We start from the raw sequence: 22,642 nt of genomic DNA, 5'->3' as shown, positions 1-22,642 counted from the left end.
GTTGAAACAGCTAAAAGAATTTGAAGTATTTTGCATGAAGAGCCAGCATCAGAAGTGAGCCAGAGGATGCTGCATTTTGTATAAGCCCTAGAATGACTTGACTTTTAAAATGCACCATATCACTTTGAAAACAGGTTTTGAAAATAACAAAAAGGAAAAGTGACTGGTCAGCTGAAGGAGTGATGTCCTGGCAACCATGCCCAGGTGGGAAAGAGGCACAGTGGGAGTGACCCAGGCCCCTGGCTGAAGGAAGCAGGCTTCAGTGTCCTGAGGCCACGCTAGTTCTGAATATCATGATTGTTCCTGACTAAGTGGGAATACATTTCAATAAAATGTCATGACTGATAGCCATTCATTCATGCACTGAACATTCTCTGCATTTCTATCCCTAGCTGGAGCTATTGGGATGAATACATGATTCCTGCCCTCAAGCAGTTCACAAACTGGTGCTAGATAAAGTCATTCATCCAGCTGGTGTATGATGGCTCTGCGCTGTGATGAGAGTATACTGGAGGGAAATGTGATTGCCAGGACAAGTGCTCAGAGGTCAGAAGTCCACTGGCGCCTGGGAGTTTGACTAGGAATCGAGGGAGATGGGGCAAGGGAGAAACAGATGTCCGCGGAACAAAATGTCCAGGGAACAAAATGTGCAGAGGCACAGGGAGGGCCTGGGAATGACGGAGCCAGGTACAGATGAGACGTGCGTGTGGCCTGGAGTCAGGAACTCGGAGTTTGGAGAGGATAAAGCTGGAGAGGTGAACAGCAGCTAGATCCTCAGCTCAACAAGGTGGCATGCTACAATAAAGGGCCTGCCCCTGTCGTCCCCACAGCATCGTTTCCCAGGCTGACTAGTCACTATTGGTTTTTGGAGGCTGAAATTCATTACTGAGCTCCTACTATGTGCCAGAGACACCTCTGTGGACACAGCAGTGCAGGTCCCCTCTCCTGGAATTTGCAATGAACAAACCAGTGAAGCCAGGTGGGAGGTTCTTAAATAGCCCTGGTGTGGGGGTTTTGTTCTGGATAGAAAGAATGTTCAGGGAAGGGCTGGGAGGGAGAGCAGAAGGCCATGTTTGCATCCAGGTAGAAGATGCATAGAGTAAAACGTGGGACTGGGGCAAGGATGAACCACTTTCTCTTTGAGCAGAAAAAATGGGATGACAGGGATGTGAGGCCCCATAGGAAGAACCGGCCCTGGGGGTTGGGGCACAGCTCCTGTATGCAGCTGTGTCAGCATGGCGCGGCCTGCTGGGGCTGGCAGCCTGCAGCTTGGTCTGTGGGTGCGGTGCTGAGGCCAGCACAGGCTGAGGCCCTGGGCAGAGTTTGCTTACCGCCTGCCCGGTGGTGAGCACAGGCTGTAGCCTGATGGAGAAGGCAAGGGCCCCAGGAAATTGGTGGAAGGGGCATTTTGGAGAGAAGCCACAGAAAAGGAAAGCTGGAGGCTCCAAGGTCACTGCCTCCGGTTTTTCAAGGAGGGAAGAGAGGAGGCATTTTATTGCTGAAGTGGACAATTGCAGAGCTCGGCGAGAGCTTGATGGATGGAGGGGAATCAGGGTGTGAAAAGGAAGCCTGATAATCCATCCTACAGGAATCAGCTCATATCTCGTGTATGCCCAGTGCTGTTCTTTTATGGACTTTTTTTTTTTTTAATATTCTGTTTTGTTTTTTTTAAATTTTTATTTATTTATGATAGTCACAGAGAGAGAGAGAGAGAGAGGCAGAGACACAGGCCGAGGGAGAAGCAGGCTCCATGCACCGGGAGCCCGACGTGGGATTCGATCCCGGGTCTCCAGGATCGCGCCCTGGGCCAAAGGCAGGTGCCAAACCGCTGCGCCACCCAGGGATCCCTTTTTATGGACTTTAAAAATTCAATTTCTGGGGGCACCCGGGTGGCTCAGTCAGTTAAGTGCCTTCAGCTCAGGTCATGGTCCCAGGGTCCTGGGACTGAGCCCCATGTCTGGCTCCCAGCTCCGTGGGGAGGCTGCTTCTCCCTCTCCCACTGCCACTCCCCCTGCTCGTGTGCTCGCTCTCTCAAATAAATAAATCTTTAATAAAAACTCAATTTCTGATTCTGAAGAAGTTACCATTAAATTGGGAATATAAAGCAAATGAGCAGGCTCATCTAGTCCAGCTCCCCCATTTGACAAACCAAGGAACCAGGAAGATAAAGACTTGGGCCCATAGCCTACAGTGAGCAGCACACTGGGGACGATGGGGCAGCCTTGGGGCAGGGCTCTCTCCTTCACACCCTGCTGCCTGCACAGTGGCTGGGGACAGGAACAGTTTTCCGTGTTTGGGGAGCGACGCCGTGGCTGCAGCTCTGGCATGCCAAGTCCACAGGGCAGCCATTATCAGCATCTTGGGGTGACCGCACCAGATGACTCGCTTTGAAATAGTGACACCTTTTGGTGGCGCTTTCCTCTATGACCATGACCTATAAATAATTTAGAGAGACATTTACTGCGTTGAGACATGTATGGAGAAAGTTAAATTTAGAAAGGAAGTCTCAGAGAAAGACACATTTAGGTGTGACTTCCAGGAACATGAGTCTCCCCAGCTTGTTTGATCCTTGAGTGATGTGAGTGGGACTCTCTTGGCTCACAGTAGTTCTGAGTAGGGGTCCCAGCGGAGCTCAGGGGAGCAACCTCAGGGACCTTGCAGGTGAGTGAGAAAACTGCCATCTCACCTCCCATCTGCAAACTACCTCCTGCAACACTGCCATTGCCCTGAGCCAGGAATGACCATGGCATTATCCAGAATTCAGCCTGACTCGTCTCAGATCTCAAATCCGTGGACAAAACCAGTTACTACAGGATATATGGAAGGGGCACTGCTGTCAGGAAAACAAAAACTTGCATTGATGAGCTTGTTCTCAAGTATCTCATCATTGGGTCCTGAACATCCAGTTCCTGAGTGGGAATCAGCAACAACCACCATGAACACAGCATGGAAAGCAACAGCACAGACACCTGTCTGCATTGCAGAGAGGATTCCTGAGTGAGTTCCTGCCTCTTCTCTAAATCTTTCCAGGGGTGCCCTATGTCTAGAATTTAGCCCCCAAACAGAGGCTCTTCACTTAAACTGGATTGAAATCAGGAGTATCTGTAAACCTGGAGGAAAATATTGCATCTTCATTTTCACTAATATAACAGAAATTTCACTAATACAGCTGAAATTTAGCTTTACTCCTAAATACAAATGCTGACAATAAATCACATTAGTAAAAGCAGTGCCTGTTACCTTCCCCCAATACAAATCAGTTATTTTTTATGTGACGTTATAGTTTTTGCAGACATCTTGACATGCTGTTCACATTTGTCACTACTTTGAATAATAGAAGATCTTATATTTTGATGTACTAATAAAAAACTCCATATTAAAAAATAAGTGATATATTATGTGTGCCCCTTTCCTGTTCCAATTTCAAATTGACTGAAATCCAAAAATATCATTGAACAAAATTTATATTTCACTAAAAAAATAATTAAGTAGAACATTGAGCAAGGCATAATGCTGTCTGCCAAATCATCTCCCATCCAGAAGTACCTTCTGGTTTCTTCTCCTTCGTGTGTTCCAACCTGTCTAGTACAGCTACCATTTTTTTTTAACTCACTAAACTGTATTAATCTAATCATGGCACCTTCCAAGACCTCATTCCTTACGTGCCCACTATCCCAGGCCACATTTTGTCTTTATTTTTTCCAGTAGAGCCTGGAAAGGTGTTCCATTTTACTGCCTGATTTTTTTTTTTTTTGACGTTTTAGGTTTTATATCTACACTCCAAAAATTGAAGAATTCCAAAGGCTGACATTTTTATGACATCAGTCTGTTTACTAATTTTACATATTACCAAATTGGCATCCTCCCATGGCTCTGAATGCAGCATCCTACTGGTGTCCTTGTTAGCAGGCTGGTGGCCTGAGCCTGGATTTTCAGCAACTGCCACGGAGAACAGTCTGGGAGCTGTCAACAGAGAGAGGGGATCACCCAGAGAGACAGATGTGGCCTGTGCTATTCTGATCCCCAGCAGCTCCCAAGTGTTAAAATAGCTGGTGAGCGTGAAGGGACGTGAGTGGGGAGGCTCTGGGGTGGCAGGAGGGTGGGTGCTGCTGCCATGGAGAGAGGGCTCCTGCTGGAATTGAACACTGAGGGCGTGGTGGGTGGCACCTCTGACCCCTCAGGGGATGCTGTTGCTTTTAGGGGTACAGACAGGCAGGACCCAGCTGGGCCGGGCAGGCGACTCCATGTGAAAGGCAACGCGTGGACCTCATGCTGAGTTCAGAAGGTGCTCGAGTGCACTCAGTTCAGCACGTACTTCGTGAATCCTCGTGCCAGTGTATATCCTGAACAGATAGAATGTGGGCCTCGAAGAACGAGAAAGAGCACTCGAAATCATTCATTCAGTTATTCATTTACAGACATTTATTGAACAACTTCTACATGGCAGATGCTGCCCCTGTTGTGAGGATACACAGGTCCTCTGAGCATCAGTCCTAGAATAACTCAGTGCTGATCACAGTGCAGCACTGGAAAAGGACTACACTGGAATTGGGTGCAAGGGCCACCCTTGCTGGAAGGATGTGAGTGCTGGCCCGGGGCTCAAGGTGAGAGGAGCCTGTAGCAAGAACAAACCGTCAGCTGTGCCTCTGCCACCTGGTCAGGGATCCATTGGATCCAGCTATGGGCACAGGGGGCCAGGGCAGCCAGGCTTAGAGCACCACTCCCAGGGAGAGCCGCCCTGAATTTCTGGTACTTTTTGGCTGTCACCTGCCTATCTTCACCCATTTGGGCTAGGGCAGAGTCATACATGTGAAGGGATGAAGCTGCCCTTTGGCTTGTGATTTCAGCATGTCCTCTGACATCCGAAGAGCAGGCATCTGATGGGAGGGCTGAGATGAGATGAGGTGGGCAGAGCCGGGGTTCTGTGTACCGAGCTCCTCCTCGGTGTCTCCTGCCACCTCCTGGCTTAGGAAAGGGCAGTAGAAGGGAATCCTGTTATGTACCAGTAGAGACCTATGGACACCCTTACCCCCATCATGCAGCCTGCCGCTAGGTTATTTGTTACTTTCAGTAGATTAGAATATAGTGTCTGTTGACCATGTGTTTGTGAATATTAAAGCACATATGCCTTGGAGATTGTGTGGTAGAGTATATACGTGTTAAATGTGATGCATGGTGGGGTTGTGGGGGACTCATTCTCTTCCTTTAGTGTGTCTTTTCTGACTTCTCTCAATACCCATTAATCATTTTTTGTACTAAAATTGTTAAAGTATCTTGAGAAATAGATACTTGGTCTCCCCTCTTAAAAATAAAACAAAGAGAACAGTATTAAAAATTACACCAGTGGATGGTGTTTATCCCTTTATTCATGAGAGTGATCCACCATTCAGAGTGGCTACCAACTTTGTGGGTGCTCTAGGGAAAGAAAAGAAAAATCTAAAGAGCTTAAAATAGTTTAAAAAATCATAAGTATGTGTTGATTTAGGGGATTATTGCTCTTCTACATGAATAATGAATAAACATTAAAGAAATTGATTCTCCACTCATCCCCGGTCTCAAAACATAACACTTGTCACAGGTGGCTTTATGGATGAGTATTTCTAAACCTTCAAAAAACAAGGCGGCAGGATGCCTGGATGGCTTGGTGGTTGAGCATCTGCCTTCACACTCAGAGCATGATCCTAAGATCCCCAGAGTCCTGCATCAGGCTCCCAGCAGGGAGCCTGCTTCTCCCTCTGCCTATGTCTCTGCCTTTCTGTCTCATGAATAAATAAATAAAATCTTTAAAAAAACAAGAAAGCTACATAATCCATTTTATGAGGGTAGTTTATTTGGTCATTAAAATCAGACAGAGACTTTTCTAGGAAAAAGTTATAGGCCAGTCTCACCTTTGAGCATAGTTGCAAAATGCTAAATACAAAACTTATGGAATTCTTCAGTATATTATATATGTGTATATTACATACATATACACTATAATATATATAATGTACATGTATAATATGCATTATGATGACGTGGGGCTTATTGTGGGAAAGCAATGATGATTTAAATCAGGAAGCCATTTAATAATTGGTTAAATTCACATATTAAAAGGGATAAACCATACGGTGATCTCAATAGGTACAAAGTGTTTGATAAAATCAGATACACATTTCTATCTTCAGACAAAGCCTATTAGCAAACAGGAACGTAAGGAGAATTCCTTAACTTGATAAGTGGTATCCATCAAAAACCCACAGCAGAGATCATATGGGGGGAGCAGATTTTAGAGGCAATTCTGTTGGTAGGAAACAAGACAGAGATGCCAAATAGCACCCTTACAATTCAGCATTGCACTGGAGGCTCCCACTGGTGCAACAAGGCAAGAAAAAGAAATAGAAGGTAGAAGAAAATCATCTTGTGTGGGCAATTTGGTTGTCCATATAAAAAAATCTGAAATGCTACATAAAATCAATTAGAACTAATTACAGAACTCAACAAATTTTCTCAATTGGAGATCACTATATAGGAATCAGTTGGGTTTCTGTATATCACCAATAACCATTTAGAAACTATAATAGAAAAAAATGACACTTGTAGTAGCAACCAAAACTATGTGGTACCTAGAAGTAAATCTAATGAAAGATATGCAAGAGTTTCATGGAAGTGACTCTTAAAGCATTATCCAAGTACAAAGAAGATCTAAGTGGAGAGATAAATCATGCTAGTGGATGGGAGGCTTAATATCATAAGGATACCTGTTCTAGATTAATACAGGGTGTCGTGGCATTTGGCCAAATGATCCTAAAATTCATATGGAAGAGTAAAGGCAAGAACAGTCAAGATAATTTCTCTTTTTTTTAAGATTTTATGTATTTATTTGAGAGAGAGTGAGAGCACAAGTAGTGGGGAGGGATAGAGGAAGAAGTAGATTCCCACTGAGCAGGGAGCCTGATATAGACTCAGTCCCAGCGTTCTAGGATCGTGGCCTGAGCCAGAGGCAGATGCTTAACCAACTGAGCCACCCAGGTGCCCCCAGTCAAGACAATTTCTACGAAGGATAAAATGGTGGGGGGTACCTTCCCTATGGCCTATCAAGACTTATTATGAGTTATAGTAGTTAATATGGTAGAGTGCCAGTACTGAAATAGTTCAGTAGTACAGAGTAAAAGACACAGACCCATGCAGTTTGGAAACTTGATAAGAAAAACGTAGCCTAACAGGTCAGTGGGACAAGGGTGAATTATTCAATAAACAATAAATTGTGAGGAGAAAAATGTACCTCATGCAATAAGCACAAATAAATGCCAAATGGATTAAAGACCTAAATGTGGGAAGCAAAGCCTTCAAACTTCTGGAAGATATATGAGACTCACTTCTCACCTCATGGCAGGAAAGGGTTTCTTAAAATGCGATACAAAAGAAAACATTGATAAATTTGACTATGTTAAAATTTTTAGCTTCTGTATGACTAAAGGCACAACAAATAAAGTGAAAAGGCAGCGCTACAGACTGGAAGGAGATAGTTGCAACTCATGTGATCAGCAGAGGATTAGAATCCATAGCATATTAAAAGCTCCTGTAGGGGCACTTGGGTGGCTCAGTGGGTTAAGCATCTGCCTTTGGCTCAGGTCATGGTCTCAGGGTCCTGGGATCAGCCTGCATCAGACTCACTGCTCAGCAGAGAGTCTGCTTGCCCCTGGCCCTCTGCTCTCCCCCCCTCTGCTTGTGCTCCCTATCTCTGTCTCTCTCTCTCTCAAATAAATAAAATATTTTTTAAAAACCAAAAAACTCCCATAAATTAGCCAGGAAAAGACATACAATCCAAGGGGGGGGGGGGTGGAGGCAGGGGCAGGAATTAGTAAATTCTATGAATAAGCAATTCACATTCACAGAGGAAAGACGTGAATGCTCAGTATACACAAAAATACATTGAATTTCACTAGCAGAGATATATTAAAACAGGTTACTATTTTGTACTTATTGCAGAAAATTAAAAGGTGGACTATTTGAAGTGTTGATGAGAAAATGGAACGGCAGGCACTCATATGCTGCTGCTGAGAGTGAAAATTAGTGCTGTCTTGCTGGGTAGCAACCGGCAGCCTCTGGCCCAGGAGCTGGCAGTCTCATTCTAGATGTAGAACCCAGGAGACTGTTGTATGTGGGCATAGAGACAGGTCTGTGGACTCTTGCTTGCAGAAAGGGGAAAGAACTCAAATGTCCATCATCAGGAAATGTGAATGCATAGTATATTCACATAAGCAACTAAGTGACGAAATTTGATAAATTTTGAAAGCTTGATGTTGAGTGAAGAGTTGCAGAAAAACCTGTGTAGTCCGACACCCTTATCTGAAGTTTAAAAATACTCTAAACAATATACTGATGATGCGTGCATACTTGTGAGGCAAAACTATAAAGACATGGATGAGACAAAGACGCATCAGCTTCTGAAGTGCAGTTAGATCTGGGGAGATAGGGAAAAGAGGGAGCTGAAAACAAAGAGGCCTTTTTACCTCGCTCTGTCTCCGAGGACAAAATATTGAGATCTGTTCCATCTGGGCAGTGGCCACACAAGTAGAGTTTGTTATATTATCTTCTGTTTTGTCTACATACTTGAGATGTGTCGTGGTTTTTAAAAAATTAATTCTTCTGAGGAAAAAAAGGACCCTTCATTTCCATTTTCCAAGTGGGCAGTAGTTCAAAAAAACATTTAAACTAATTGATATTTGTCACTCATGAATGGCAGTGTAGTGTGGCGGGGTGAAGCATGGGACTGTGGGGCAGCCTTCCGGGCCTGAACCCAGCCCTTCCGCATGGATGGAGGCTGCACACAAGCTGTTTAATCTCTGTGCCTTGGATTCCTTGGATGTGAGACGCAAAATGCCATTGCTGCTGTTGATGATGATAATGATGATGATTAGTGTGTGCTCATAGAGTTGTCACAAGGGTATGATGAGTTCGTGTGCATAAAGCCCTACGGAAGTGGACTCTATTATTATGCTTGAATATGATGTACCATTCAGAGAGACACCAGTTACTTATTAAATAGATGCAAGGGAGAGTGGGGGAGGGGATGAATAAGCTTTGTTTAAAGAAATCATGTTAAGTAGATGTTGTGTTTGGTGATGGTTGCTCTTCAACTGCAGTAAGACAAAAATATCTCTCCGATCTCCAAAATTAACCTGTGGAGTTGGAGATGATTCAGCCCCCCAGTTACTTCACACGTATCTGCCTCAGCTAGCTCTGGTAAGTAAAATCATCACTCATTCACTTTTCAGAGCTAGCTGTAAAATCAATATGTCACTCTGTTGAAATATATAGAATTCCCTCTAAAAATGAGAGCGACATCTATCTTCAAGTTTTGGTGAATACGTGGTATTGTTTTATCACATAATGAGAATGACTTTTTTTGTATTGAAGAAAAAAATGATGAAATGTAAATCTCCTTGCTAGATGGGGATTTAAATTGAAGCCTATTTAATGTCGCAAATAAGTGAGAAATCACAAACATTAGGGAGCCAAGGATGATTTTCAGAAAGCAGATGCTGGGACGCAAAGATTGCAGGCTTTGTCTGGAGTTGGTTTGAACTTGGCCCAAATCGCAGTTCTGCTGCTTATCAGCCCTAGAGCATTGAGTGAATTACTTAAATCTGCTGTGGCTCAGATTCCTCATCTGTAAAATGGAACTCACCGTCCCTCTCTTGCAGAACTCTTGTGAAGACCAAATACATGGTGTCTGTCACCCCAGGTACATAATCTGTGCTCAGTAGTTAATAGTCTCTGTGACATGATTATTAATTAATTAGTTACTCAGTGCTGATGGATGGGCCGATTGGAGAGGGTCTAAGACAAAAATGAGATAATGAGCTGGTATGCTTGCTTACAGCAGACCCATCTCTCTTCACCTTACTTAGAACAGTAAGTTATTTCAAGGCCCAGAAATTTTTTTAAATGAAAAAAACTTGGTCTTCTTCTTAAAGATGATCAATCAAGTGCTGCTTTTAAAGAGTAATTATTCAGTGCAAGGTACTGCAACAATCAGAACCAGCTTTCCTGTAAGAAGTGTCCCTTTTTGACTACCATCACTTTTGTACATCTTTGCACAACATCCTGAAATGTCCAGTATAGCTGGGAAGATTCATCATGCCTGGTCCCCTAAAAACACATCATTTCTAATGGCTGGATGAATGACTCTCTAGGACTGAGCAGCCATGAAGTGCAAAGCCAAAACTCTGCACCTGTTCTCAGGCTTGAGCCAAAGGCAAGATTTCCAAACAAGCCCGAGCTCGAGGTAGAATGACTGGCTACTGGCGACACCCGCTCCTCTGCATTTGCTTGTTGGCAGCTCAGTCCTTCTTCCTTCTACCCTCCCTCCCAACTGTGCCATACCCAAGCCTGCCTCTCACTTCCTAACCTCAGTTTTCATTGAATAGGAAGGGCAGTTTGGTGGCGGGCCTAGAGAGGGGAGAGAGAATTCCCTAGGAGGGATACATTGTAGCTCTGACTCAAGAGATTCCCAACAAGCCATGAGTAGAGACCATACTTTAATTAGCTAATTTTATATATGTGCATTTTTAATTAGCTAATTTTATATATGTGCATTTTAAGGAAGAACCTTTTTAATCCCTCAGGATCCCCAGTTGACAAATTCTTTAGGGAAGGTTGGTCTTCCCTTCCCTTGCTTTGTGAAAACTGGTAGAGTTTGGGTAGGAAAGGGGTAAGCTTGGGGTGGGACAGGTTGGTGTGAGGTGCCTACTGGGCAGGTCCCATGACCATCTCCACGCAGATTCCCCTAAGGCACCAAGAATTCAGCATGCTAAGGCCTGAATTCATCCATTCCACAGGCTCCTAGATGCTTCTAATTGCCCCACAGCCCCCTCCACCACCCTCCAATTTCCCATGCTAGAAGAGGCACTCAACATCATCCTCAACTCATCCCTGCCCCCCCAGCAGTCATTCCTGATCGCCCATCCCCATCACCCATAGGACAAGCTAAAATCAAAATCACAGTAACTGTCTTACTAATTGCCATGGCTTCCTACTACCTTGGGGAATAGCTCAAGGCAAGTAAAAGTGTTTCAAATCCATATTTCAAATCATCTTATTAGAATTTTTGAAATTTTTATGGCCCATTTTTTTGTCAGATTTGATTAGATCATTACTTTTACCTTATAATTTGGCTGCGGAAAAGCTCTTATGATGAGGAGGATAATCGTCAGCCCTGCCATTTCCTTGCTGTTCATTTATGCTGGCATGATTAGTGTATTGTCTTCAGTTTTGTTGCTTGCAGGAATCTCTTGAAATCATTGGTCCATTCTGTGAGGATTTAGTTAAAACTAAATAATATAATCACTGAGTCTGTTTAACCAAGCACACATAAACAAATGCTGAAATAAATCAAAACTGTTGAAAGGGAATAAACAAGTAAGGGGTTCACTAAATACCCCCAAACTCTGAGTGGGGGACTTTCCCCACTTCCCTTAGAATGCCACATGCTGTGGGTGGGTCCCCCAGTCAGCCTGCATGTTAACTGTTAGTAAAGCTTAACATATCTCCTAAGAAAACAAAGAGACAGAAACAGAGGTTCTGATATTTTCATCTTGGACAAGGTGGAGTGTTACCTGGCAGAGGCTGATACCCCCCACGTCGTGGTGATCCCACCTGTAGGACCCATAAACTGCTTGCTTCTTACTTCAGGGAGTGGAAAGTTGGGGACCTCAGGTCTCAGCTGCAGAGGTGAGCCCAGGAAATACACGCTCAAGGGAGTGGCTCTCTTGGGGGGAGGGAGAGGCCCAGACCCGAAGGAGGCTTGAGGGTGTGCTGGACTGACGTGCAGTCAGAAAAATGCATTCCTCACCCTCCCAGGCCATCCAAGTTTTACTGTGATGCCTTTTAAAATATCCCAAAATATCTTTTTTAAGCCTCAAAACTGCCATCTCATTCAAGTATGAAAGGGATTAGACCAAAAAAGGCTTTTTTTTCCATGGGCTTCTGAGCTTTGATCATTTCTCTGTGGAGAGAGGGGAGGATCCAGGTTTTTGCTGGTCCTTAACTCAAAGGCCCCACCATTAGTCAATGATCTCGTTTCATTGCACTTCCTCCTGTGCTGTGTTTTTAATATTCCAGCAGTATACAAGCCACAGTTTTATACAAGGGAAAGAAAATGTTTTCTAGTTTGACTCCACTGGAGATGCAACGACTCCTTTAGTAGTCTTCCTGGAAACCGTAACTCTGTTGGGTTCACACTTCAAAACAGTACTTAAGGTTGCTTAATAGTTTTGGCCTCGTGGCTACATAGGGACAACCAAGAACTGAAGCAGAGGCAGGGTCTTCTCTAGAAGGTGTTTTGGCCCTGTCGTGGATAGCCCATCCTGCCCACCCTCTCACCCCCAAAGCAACCCCTTCCTCATCATTCACACAGAGAACAGACAAGAGAACAGGCAGGGAAGGGAGAGGGTGCCATTCTCTCCACCGGCTCCTGGCCCTTTGGCAGCAGTGAAGGATAGAACAAGAGGGACATGACCGGTCCAATCAGCTTTTCTGGGTGCGTGTGCAGGTAAACAGACAGGTGCTCATCATGGAAGTTCAGGCAGTTTGTGAGGCTGCTGGATCTGAAGGAGGCTTGCTTGAACTTTTTCCCAACAGTTAAATATAAGTGATTGAATGCCAGAAACTTGGACTACCACTAATCACCCTCTGCTAAGGGTCTTACCCCTCCATAGGCCCTGGGGACTCCGCTCCCACTTTCCTTATACTCTGGGTCTCCTGCTTTGACAGCTGGTGCTTATTAAACACCACAGATTGTTGTGCTCTGGGTACCATCTCCACTCCTAACTTCTACTTAACACTTTTAGCTAACTCTCTTCCTTGCCATCATCATCTTAGGCTGTTTACAGAAGTGAAGTGATACTGTGTGTGCACTGGCTGTGACAAAATTTCCAGTTTTATTATTTTGACACAGCTCTCCATACTCGTATTCAAGTTTTCCACACCATCCTTAACTGGAAGCAGAGAAGTTACAGAGTCCCGAGAGTAAGAAGAGAAGAGTTGAGTCTGTCCCCCAGCCCCTCTGTACCTCAGTGCATCTTGGGCTGATGCTCAGAGCTCTTCATCCCTCACAACCCTCATTTGCTTTATTTTTCCCCAAACGTACTACCTGTTCTTATCATGCGAAAGCTCATCTGCCTCTTCCCTGCCCACTCACCCGGCTTGGTAAGATCTTCCTGCTGTTTATCACCACCAGTTTGGCATTTCACCATCTGGGAGAGCTTAGTGTCGTCTAGAAATGTGGAAACCTCACTTGTACTACAGCTGAACATCATTTATAGAAGCATCAACTCAGACTGGCCCCAACACTGTTCTGTTTAGTGAAGGACCCACTTAAGTTAACTTTTGCCTTCTGTCTCCAAACTAGTTCGCTACCATTGTCACACCAATCTCCCAACATAGTTCTTGGTAATTTTCTTTTCCTTGTAAATATTCTAAGGGTTCTTATTGTCAGAGCACTGACCTCACATTGCTTTCACTTGAGCTTCTTCATCAATCTTGTGTGTTTTTTAAAGATTTTATTTATTCATGAGAGACACACAGAGGCAGAGACATAGGGAGAAGCAGGCTCCCCTTGAGGAGCCTGATGCAGGACTTGATTCCAGGACCCCAGGATCACGACCTGAGCCAAAAGCAGACAGTCAACCACTGAGCCACCCAGGTGCCCCTCACCTGTGGTTTAAGGAAGCTCCTGTTTATTCTACGGGGGTCAGTTTCACGGCTTCCTCCATCTTGTTCCATCGTGCTGGTCAGGTGAGCTATATATAATAGCTGCATAATCACATTTTTCTCTCCATTCTCAGAGATTCTGAGGTATTGTAAACAACTCATTAGCTTTCATGGCTGGGGAATGGGACCTTTTGTACAAACATGGCTAAGAGAATTGTCCCTGGCCACAACAGCCTTCTGAAGGCTTGTACACAGCAATAAGAGGACAGTTTTCACCAAGATCTAACCTGGGTCCCTTGGTGTTCTCCCAAAACAAATATGTATCCACGGGTTAGGCCTGTTTCTCCAAATATCCAAGTGTACTCCTGACCTTGGCTCCCAAAACTCACATTCTTCCTCTCAGCCTCCAGTGTTTCTTCCGTGATAGATCATCAATATAGTACCCCCTGTAGAAGGTTCGGATAGAAGAATGAATGGAAGAAAGCAAGCTCAAGATTTCCATGTACATGGAAATCATGTATGCATGCTGGTAACAGTGGTGTCTCCTCACCCCTCCCCAGCAGATCCCTGGGAGCTGTAAAAGTTGACCAGAGTGTCTCGATTTTATTTCTCTCAATCCTGTCCCAGAATTTCTTATAATACCACAAGATGATTGTGTGTGTGTGTGTGTGTGTGTGTGTGTTGTGTACAAATTTTGTAAGGTTCAGGAAGTTTGAGAAGTGGGTAGACTAAACAAAACCACACAGATGTCTTTACTGTGGGACTTCTCAAAGCCTTGAATAAGCTACCTGGTATGGCAAATCCTCAAGAGCCAACTATAATATATGGTCATCTACAAACTTATCATAACTGACCACACACCCTTCTCTCCCAAATCACCTATCAGGACTAGTGTCCTATCAGATACATGTTGAGGCATGTCCTGATCAGGGGGTCTTAGGCATGTCAGAGTCTCTTAGGGAGCTTGTGATTACTAGCTGTCTCCCTGAAGATTTTCACACTGGCTGTCTAGGGCTGGGCAGGAGAGAGGGGTTGTTGGGGAATCTACTTGTTGTTCTTTCTTAAAGCTTTCTTGGTGCTTGTTGAGCCATACACAGCAGTTAGGTTCCTCCACCCTAGACTCTTGGTATTTCAGGCTTCAGAGATGTTACACCTTGGCCCTCCTGACCCTCACCCTGGAAGTTTGTACCCTAAATCGCCTTACAGGTAAATAACACATTTTTTAACAACTGCGATGACTGCAAACTTACCAGGAAAACCAGCCTTTGTGACTAGGAGAAACTATTGGCCTGTATCTTTTTTTTAAAGATTTTATTTATTTATTCATGACAGACACACACACAGAGAGAGAGAGAGAGGCAGAGACACAGGCAGAGACACAGGCAGGGAGAGAAGCAGGCTCCATGCAGGGAGCCCGACATGGGACTCGATCCCGCATCTCCAGGATCAGGCCCTGGGCTGAAGGAGGCACTAAACTGCTGAGCCACCCGGGCTGCCCTGGCCCATATCTTTGACTTTAGAAACCACTTTATAACATTGTAGCCATCCCTATCCATCCACATGCAAGTCCACCCTTAGCTGTCCCCAGCTGTTCTCACTCTTGCCATTTTGTGTTATTTCGCATGTTTTTCCTTTTTGTTTCATTTGTCTGTCTCTCCTGTCCTGCAGGACCACATTCAGAGTGGGACCCAAATGAATATTTTGGAGTGATTTTCCCCATAGCAATTCATATAGAGCCAAAACTAATAGTAAGTGCTCGATAAGTGCAGAGCAACCAAAGGACAAAAGGGATTTTTGCCCAGAATGAACCATAAACGGTTAAGATTGACTATAGAAGGCAAAAGCAAGTAGAGGGGGCGGTAAATTGGTAAACGTGGCAACATGAGTGTACAACTTACCTGCTGAGATTAAAGCATCTCAAATGGCAAGTATATATTATATTCCACCACCCTCTGAAGTTTTTCTTTGTTACTTCCAATTTTTAACTCAACGATATATATATATATATATATACACACACACACATTACTGGTGGTTTTGGAATAGGGTGACGGGCTTGTCCCAACATGCCTGTCCCTTAGTTCCAGCACAGAAAGTCAGCTCTATGAGAAACCCCTCAATCCTGGCAAACCAGGGCATTGGGCACTCTACTCAAAAAAACAAAAAGAACTCCCTGACCAAATAAAATTGGGAAGTGCTGCATCGCACTATATTCTATTCACCTGAATTACTGCTGCTGTAATGGAGCAAATTACCACAAACTTAGACACTTCAGACTCACAAATGTATCCTCTTACACCTCTAGAGATCAGAACTCCTAAATGGGTTTCACAGGGCTAAAAATCAGTGTAACGGCAGGGCTGCATTTTTCCCAGAGGCTCTAGGGCAGATTGTGTTCCCTTCCCTTTTCCAGCTTCTAGAAACCAGCCATGCTCCAATGGCTCGTGGCTCCTTCCTCTGTCTTCAAAGCCAGCGATCATGTCACTCTGATCCTCTGCTCCCAACATCACGTCCCCTTCTCTGGCCCACTCTCTCCTGCCTCCCTCTTTTACTTTGAAAGACCCTCGTGATTATATCAGGCTCACTGGATGATCCAGGATAATTTCTCCATCCTCAAATCCTGAATTTAATTACACCTGCAAAGTCTCTTTTGCTGGGTCACATTCACAGGTTTCAGGGACTAAGATGTGGACATCTTTGGGGCGGGGGGGGGGGGGCATTATTCCGCCTACCACACCCAGCCCCCTCAGAGAGTTGCTAGGACACCTGGATGTATTAAAGGAATATTTCAAAGTCTCACAGGAAAAGAATCTGTTTAATTACTTAATCCAGTATTTTCCAAACTTATTTGATCAAGAAACTCTATGCCCCTGAAGAGCACGTCTTTTCCCCTCTTGAAACACTGCTGCTGTCATGGAAGAGGAGAGTTCCATACAGGGTACGCACCTTGAGAGTCCAAAGACTTCCTGTGTGATGTGCAGACGAGGATGATTTTGAGGGAACTGACTTCGGGATCCAATTCCTCTTTCTTACCTCAATTCATAGTCTTTTTTACACTTCCCTGCCTGAGACACAATGTGAGGTCAAAACATGGTGGTCCCCTCTCCTTTCCACTGTTGTAGCCAGAGTTCTTGCCCATTCTGGGGTGCAGAACCTCCCTGGTCAAACACAGGGATGACGCAAAACTCTGGTGTTGATGATGCCTCTTTGAATCAAGGTACCATAACCCACCCCTACACATTTCATTTGGAGGTGCATTTCCAATAAATATTTACTTTTTATGTTTAGTACTTATCAACAGTTAATATTTTATATTATACCCCAAAATAAAATAACTCGCTCCAAAAGAAATGTTTTAAGGCTTGGAGATTTTTGACCACTGGAATCCTCTTTTAATTTAAATTTCCACTTGTGGGCAGCCCCGGTGGCCCAGCGGTTTAGCGCCGCCTTCAGTCCAGGGCGTGATCCTGGAGACCCGGGATCGAGTCCCATGTTGGGCTCCCTGTGTGGAGCCTGCTTCTCCCTCTGCCTGTATCTCTGCCTGCCCCTCTCTCTCTCTCTCTCTGTCATGAATAAATAAATAAAATCTTTAAAAAAAATTTCCACTTGTGTACATCCTTTGGCTGTAGAGAATTATGATGAATTGATCTGATAAAACATTTTCAAGCATAAAAACGTATGTTAAAAGTCTCTGGGTGTCATGAAATAGAGATGCAATTTCAAGGAAGAAAAAAGAACATAGCATTTTAATTTTTAAAGAAGAGCTTGACTCGTATCATCTTAAAATGGACAGTAACAGGTGTTACATCACTGTAGTGCTATGTTATATTGGACATATTTAAAAATGATTTAATAGGCTAATTTTTAAATACTCATTTTATATCTAGAAATCATATCTATTAATAAATTGTTACTATTTAACATTATAATACTTGCTGGCAAGTTAAGTGCACAAGGAGGTACATGGGTTTTCAAAAATCTTATGGGAATATATGAGCGAAAGGTGTGGAGCTATGGGTCTTAGAGAAAAGTGTTGGGAGTGCTGGAAGGGAAATGAGTGGCATTTGGAATCGGGCTAGCAAGGAAGCCTTGATAAAAATGCCAGCTTCACCCAACAGTTAGAGTTAAAACCACGAAGCGCCTGGTGCAGAGGCTGCCAGCACTCCTTCCTCCCAGCGCACCTGCCCCGTGTGCCCGGTGTGTGAGGCGCTGGGCGTCCAGGAGGGCTTGCACACAGGTCCCTGCTCCCACAGAGCCTACCTCCCAGCAGGCACGTGCGTATTTGATGCCCCGCTTCTGGGTCAGTATGTGCTGGGTGCATTTCTAGAGAGCCTCTTAATGTACCTTATTCTCAGGCAGTTGTTAGGAGCTATATCTACAAAGAAATGACTCATTTTTTTTTTAATATTCTAGAAAGGATCCATCTAGATGCCATTGTTCCCATTAGAATAATAACCTGAGTAGGCATACACCTATTTTAGTGCAGGGCCACTATTCAAAAGTCTTTAAGCTGCTTCTGTGGAGTTGACTTCAAGGCAATACAGCACAGGAGCACCCCGGTGGCTCAGCAGTTAAGCGCCTGCCTTCAGCCCAGGGCGTGATCCTGGAGACCCAGGATGGAGTCCCATGTCAGGCTCCCTGCACGGAGCCTGCTTCCTCTCTGCCTGTGTCTCTGCTTCTCTCTGTGTGTCTCCATGAACAAAGCACACAGCACAGTCTTCTGAAATCCTTAATACCTGTAAATATTTGGGACACCTGGGTGGCTCAATGGTTGAGCATCCGCCTTTGGCTCAGGTTGTGATCCCAGGGTCCTGGGATCAAGTCCTGCATCAGGCTCCCCATAGGGAGCCTGCTTCTCCCTCTGCTTGTGTCTCTGCTTCTCTCTCTGTCTCTCATGAATAAATAAATAAATAAATTTAAAAATACTTATAAATATTTGTCTTTGGAATACGCATTTGATATTTTGGGAACAAAGGTAATTCACACAGAAGTCTGATAACCATAGTAGATGGTCATACTGGGCAGAAATGTTTTTTGTTACAAACTCAGGGAGGGCATAAATCAGACAGTTGGGGCTTTCTCGTGGTAAAGAGTCAAGAGATGCTGTTTGTTCTCTTTGCGCCTCGACTGAAGGGAAAATCCTGCCTATGTCAGGGTCACTTCACTGTGACCTTGCTTGAAGATTGTATGGATTCAAACTTGAGAGAGAGAGCTCCCTGCACTGTAGGATGCCCATGGCCCCAGCTGCCTTACTGCTGCTGATCCTGCCACAGCAACCCCACTCCAGGTTGTGGCCCCCAGGGCGTGTAGCCAGAAGGCTGAGAGCTGAAGTAGCTGTCTTGCAGGGGCCCAGGGCTGAGGGAGAAAGGCTGGGCCAGTTGTGAGGGGTCATGTGGATGGAGGAAGTGCATATATGCCTTGTTTAAATTATGTTGGAGTGTCCATTGAGTCTGTCTGTGAGACCCAAGCATCCAGGTATTAGTCACTGTCCACTGAGAAAATGAGTCCAGGGTGGGCAGAGCTCGTGGGATAGGAGGTGGGGCAGCCAGGTGAGGATTGCAGAACCTGGCATGCATGGCCGTGTGGCCCCTCTGCCTGTCCAATCTGTCACTTCCCGTGGCCATGCAGCACCGGATAGAGTCTCTCTGGATCCTAGAAAGGTCTTCAGTCCTCAAAGGAAAAGTATTTTTTTAATAGAAATTTGTGCTGTATTTTACTACTTTCTTATTCTTCTGCAGTGTTTCTCTGGTATTTTACTTAGCAGACACCATTTCATCCCTGTGCCCAGAACTGAACTGGGTGCTGTGGGAGACATCGTCTCAGTCCTGGGGCAGCCCAAATCTCCTTTGGAAGAATAATACACATACATACTATAGAGTGATGGCCAGTGGAAAACAAGAGAAATGAATTGACTTTGGGGGGCACCTGGGTGCTCAGTTGGTTTAAGTATCTGCCTTCAACTCTGGTCGTCATCTCAGGGTCCTGGAATAGAGCCCGCATTGGGCTCCCTGCTGAGCTGGGAGCCTGCTTCTCCCTCTCCATCTGCCCTTCCCCCTGCTTGTTCTCATTCTTGTGCTCTCAAATAAATAAAATCTAATAAATAAATAAATAGATAGATAGACTTTGGTTTTTCTAAGCTTCTTCACATTCAGGGTACTACTATCTGAAGCATGTTTGCCTTGGACTTGTTGATGTTTGTGTTTCGCACACAGTGCCCTTCTGTTCTCTATTGCCAATTGAAAGCGTTGGTGAGGCGATATTTCTTCGAGTGCTCTTGACTTTTCTCCCAAGTCTCTGGCTCTTGTTGTGCAAATTGATGTACATATAGATAACGACAACCACAGCACAAGTGCCACCTAGCAATGGTGACTATAAGACACATAGCAATTTCCAAGATAAGAAACATGAAAAAAATACACCTTAGACTCAAAATATGGATTCTGAGACTCAGTAAGAAGACTGCCATGATCAGCTGCCTGTGTATGGCATTGGCACTGCTGCTACATTCTTGTCATTAAGTGGTAATTTGCACAACTGAATGGTGGTGTTCCTTGTGAGCTAATAGGGTCAGGAGAGTATCATGCATGAAGTAGGTCTCAAAAGGTGAGATGCTTAGAGAAGAGGAGACCAGTTCCAGAGAGAGAAGCGTGCAATTTAAGAGGTTTAGGAGGGTAAACAAGCAGATTATGTGGAGAGGACAGTGGAGTCCCAGGCTTTGGTGGAGTTTGGTTAAGGGGTTGTGGGATATAAAGGCCTGCGTTTCTGCTCTAGGAACGTAGGTTCAAATTAGTGTTTCTCACTTATAGAAACATAACAAATGGTTCTCATCTTCCTATAACATTTCTTTCTTTCCTTACTGTAGGTCCTGATGTTTTTAGTTCCAAGAACCTTGCTCTTCAAGCCCAGAAGAAGATCTTGAGCAAAATAGCCAGCAAAACCATGGCAAACATGTTGATTGATGACACCAGCAGCGAGATCTTTGATGAGCTCTACAAAGTCACCAAAGAGCACACCCACAACAAGAAGGAAGCCCACAAGATCATGAAAGACTTGATCAAGGTGGCAGTCAAAATTGGAATCCTCTACCGGCACAACCAGTTCAGCCAGGAGGAGGTTGTTATCGTGGAGAAGCTCAGGAAGAAGCTAAACCAGACCGCCATGACCATCGTCAGCTTCTATGAGGTGGAATACACCTTTGATAGGAACGTGCTGTCCAAGCTCCTGCATGAGTGCAAGGACCTGGTGCATGAACTGGTGCAGCGACACCTGACGCCCTAGAACCCACGGGCGCATCAACCACGTCTTCAACCACTTTGCCGATGTGGAGTTCCTCTCCACCCTTTATAGTCTGGATGGAGACTGTAGGCCCAACCTCAAGAGGATTTGTGAAGGAATCAACAAATTGCTAGATGAGAAAGTCCTCTGAATGCCTTCTCTCCTCCTGGACTTTGCTGAGTTCCGGTTCTAGCAGCCAGTGTGGTCCAGGTTAGAATCAAGACAACAGGACACCTTGTCGAAGATGCCCATGTTCTGCCCTATTTACCTGTCTGATACTGATGCCAGATTTCACTCAGGTGTGCTTATCCCCTGAGCTCACTGACCAGGTCTGTACTTTGAATCTCCTTGGTTTGCCAGCCCAAAGGACATTTCATCTATTCTAAGTGGAAGGCTGTTGTGCTCATCAACGTGAGCTCAGTTCATCTAGTGGAGCAGAAGGAGCCCTGGACCAGAAGTTGAAGGGCATGGATTTGGTTCCCAGCCTCACCAGTAGAGCCATCCTCGGGATCCCAGAACCACGATGCCCGCCTGCCCACCTCCCAGGGCTGCTGTGAGGTTCAATGCTTTTGAAAACTCTAACATAAGGTCTTGTTATTTTCTCTCTGGAGTGTGAGAGGGATCAACCTGGATCTAGACTACTAAGCAGCAGAGAAGAAAAGAATAATAGCATCTAGTGGGCTGGGTTTACAGTCTGTCTCTAGACGTGCTGTTTCAAATACAAATGAATACAAAAGTGTGAAAAAGCATAGCTGCAAATTGGAAAGATGTTTTCCAAGAGCTGTATTTTTTAGGCCCTAGATGCGGGTTTATGATCCTGCAGAGGGAGGCTTTCCAGTGGGTTGGGGGTGCGGAGAGAGTTGCCCCCTCCTGACACAGGGGCAGAAAACTATGCTCCCTTTAGACCTGGCCTCCCCCTCTGAGGGGCGCCATCCTCGAGGTGCAGGAGGGCACACAGAATGGACCCCTATCCATCTCACCTAGCCGTTCACAGTCACTTTGCGCTAATTTCTTTGGTTCATTAATAAATTGAAAACTACCCTTCAAACAAGAGGTTTTGGAGTTGTGATTCCAAAGTCAAATACCTGGGAATTAGATACAGTGTTAAGAACAATGGGATGGAAAGGCAGACAGTGACAAGCAAGAGCTGCACACTCAGACCCTGGGGGGCAGTGGGCGGGCAGGAAGGGTGGGCGCGGGCTGCTGGCTCAAGGACATGTGGCCGCCTTCAGTCCCACTGGCTCCCAGCCTTGCTTTCACACTGTGACTTCTGACATATTTTTACCAACTCTCAACAAACATCAGGACAGGGTATTTACTGCCTTATGTTGTCTGTAGGACATGGCGTTAGAAGACTTGCTCTTCCTGCATCACCTCCCATCCTACTCTGCTGCTTATAGCTGATGATAATGGCAAAATACCACATTAGCTCGGCCCATGGCTCATCCCATTAGAAGACAGTTTGTGGGAGGCTGTGGAATGACATCCTGTGAGCCTCCGGTTGCCATTCAGCCTCAGCTGGCTCCTATGTCAACATCAGTGCAGTGCAAACCACCAAGTTCTTCAGCTTCCAGCACTCAAAAGTAGTTAATAGGAGGGGCGCCTTGGTAGCTCTATGGTTGAGCATCTGCCTTTGGCTCAGGTCATGATCTCAGGGTCTTGGGATTAG

The 22,642-nt window shown here is 45.0% G+C and overlaps 1 protein-coding gene across 1 annotated transcript in view; it reads left to right on the top strand.

The window, feature by feature from the left end:
• Nucleotides 1-22,024, top strand: part of TNFAIP8L3 (TNF alpha induced protein 8 like 3) — a 37,597-nt gene extending 15,573 nt beyond the window's left edge. Inside the window, 2 exon segments of the mRNA XM_038580417.1 lie at nt 20,561-20,970; nt 20,972-22,024. Coding sequence (XP_038436345.1) covers nt 20,561-20,970; nt 20,972-21,124 — 563 coding nt within the window. The 3' untranslated portion in view covers nt 21,125-22,024.
• Nucleotides 22,025-22,642: the final 618 nt, after the last annotated feature.

This window comes from Canis lupus, chromosome 30 (assembly GCF_011100685.1).
Source record: "Canis lupus familiaris isolate Mischka breed German Shepherd chromosome 30, alternate assembly UU_Cfam_GSD_1.0, whole genome shotgun sequence".
Classification (NCBI taxonomy): Eukaryota; Metazoa; Chordata; class Mammalia; order Carnivora; family Canidae; genus Canis; species Canis lupus.
The sequence above is the reverse complement of the archived record's forward strand: the minus strand, read 5'-3'. Positions and strand labels throughout refer to the sequence as shown.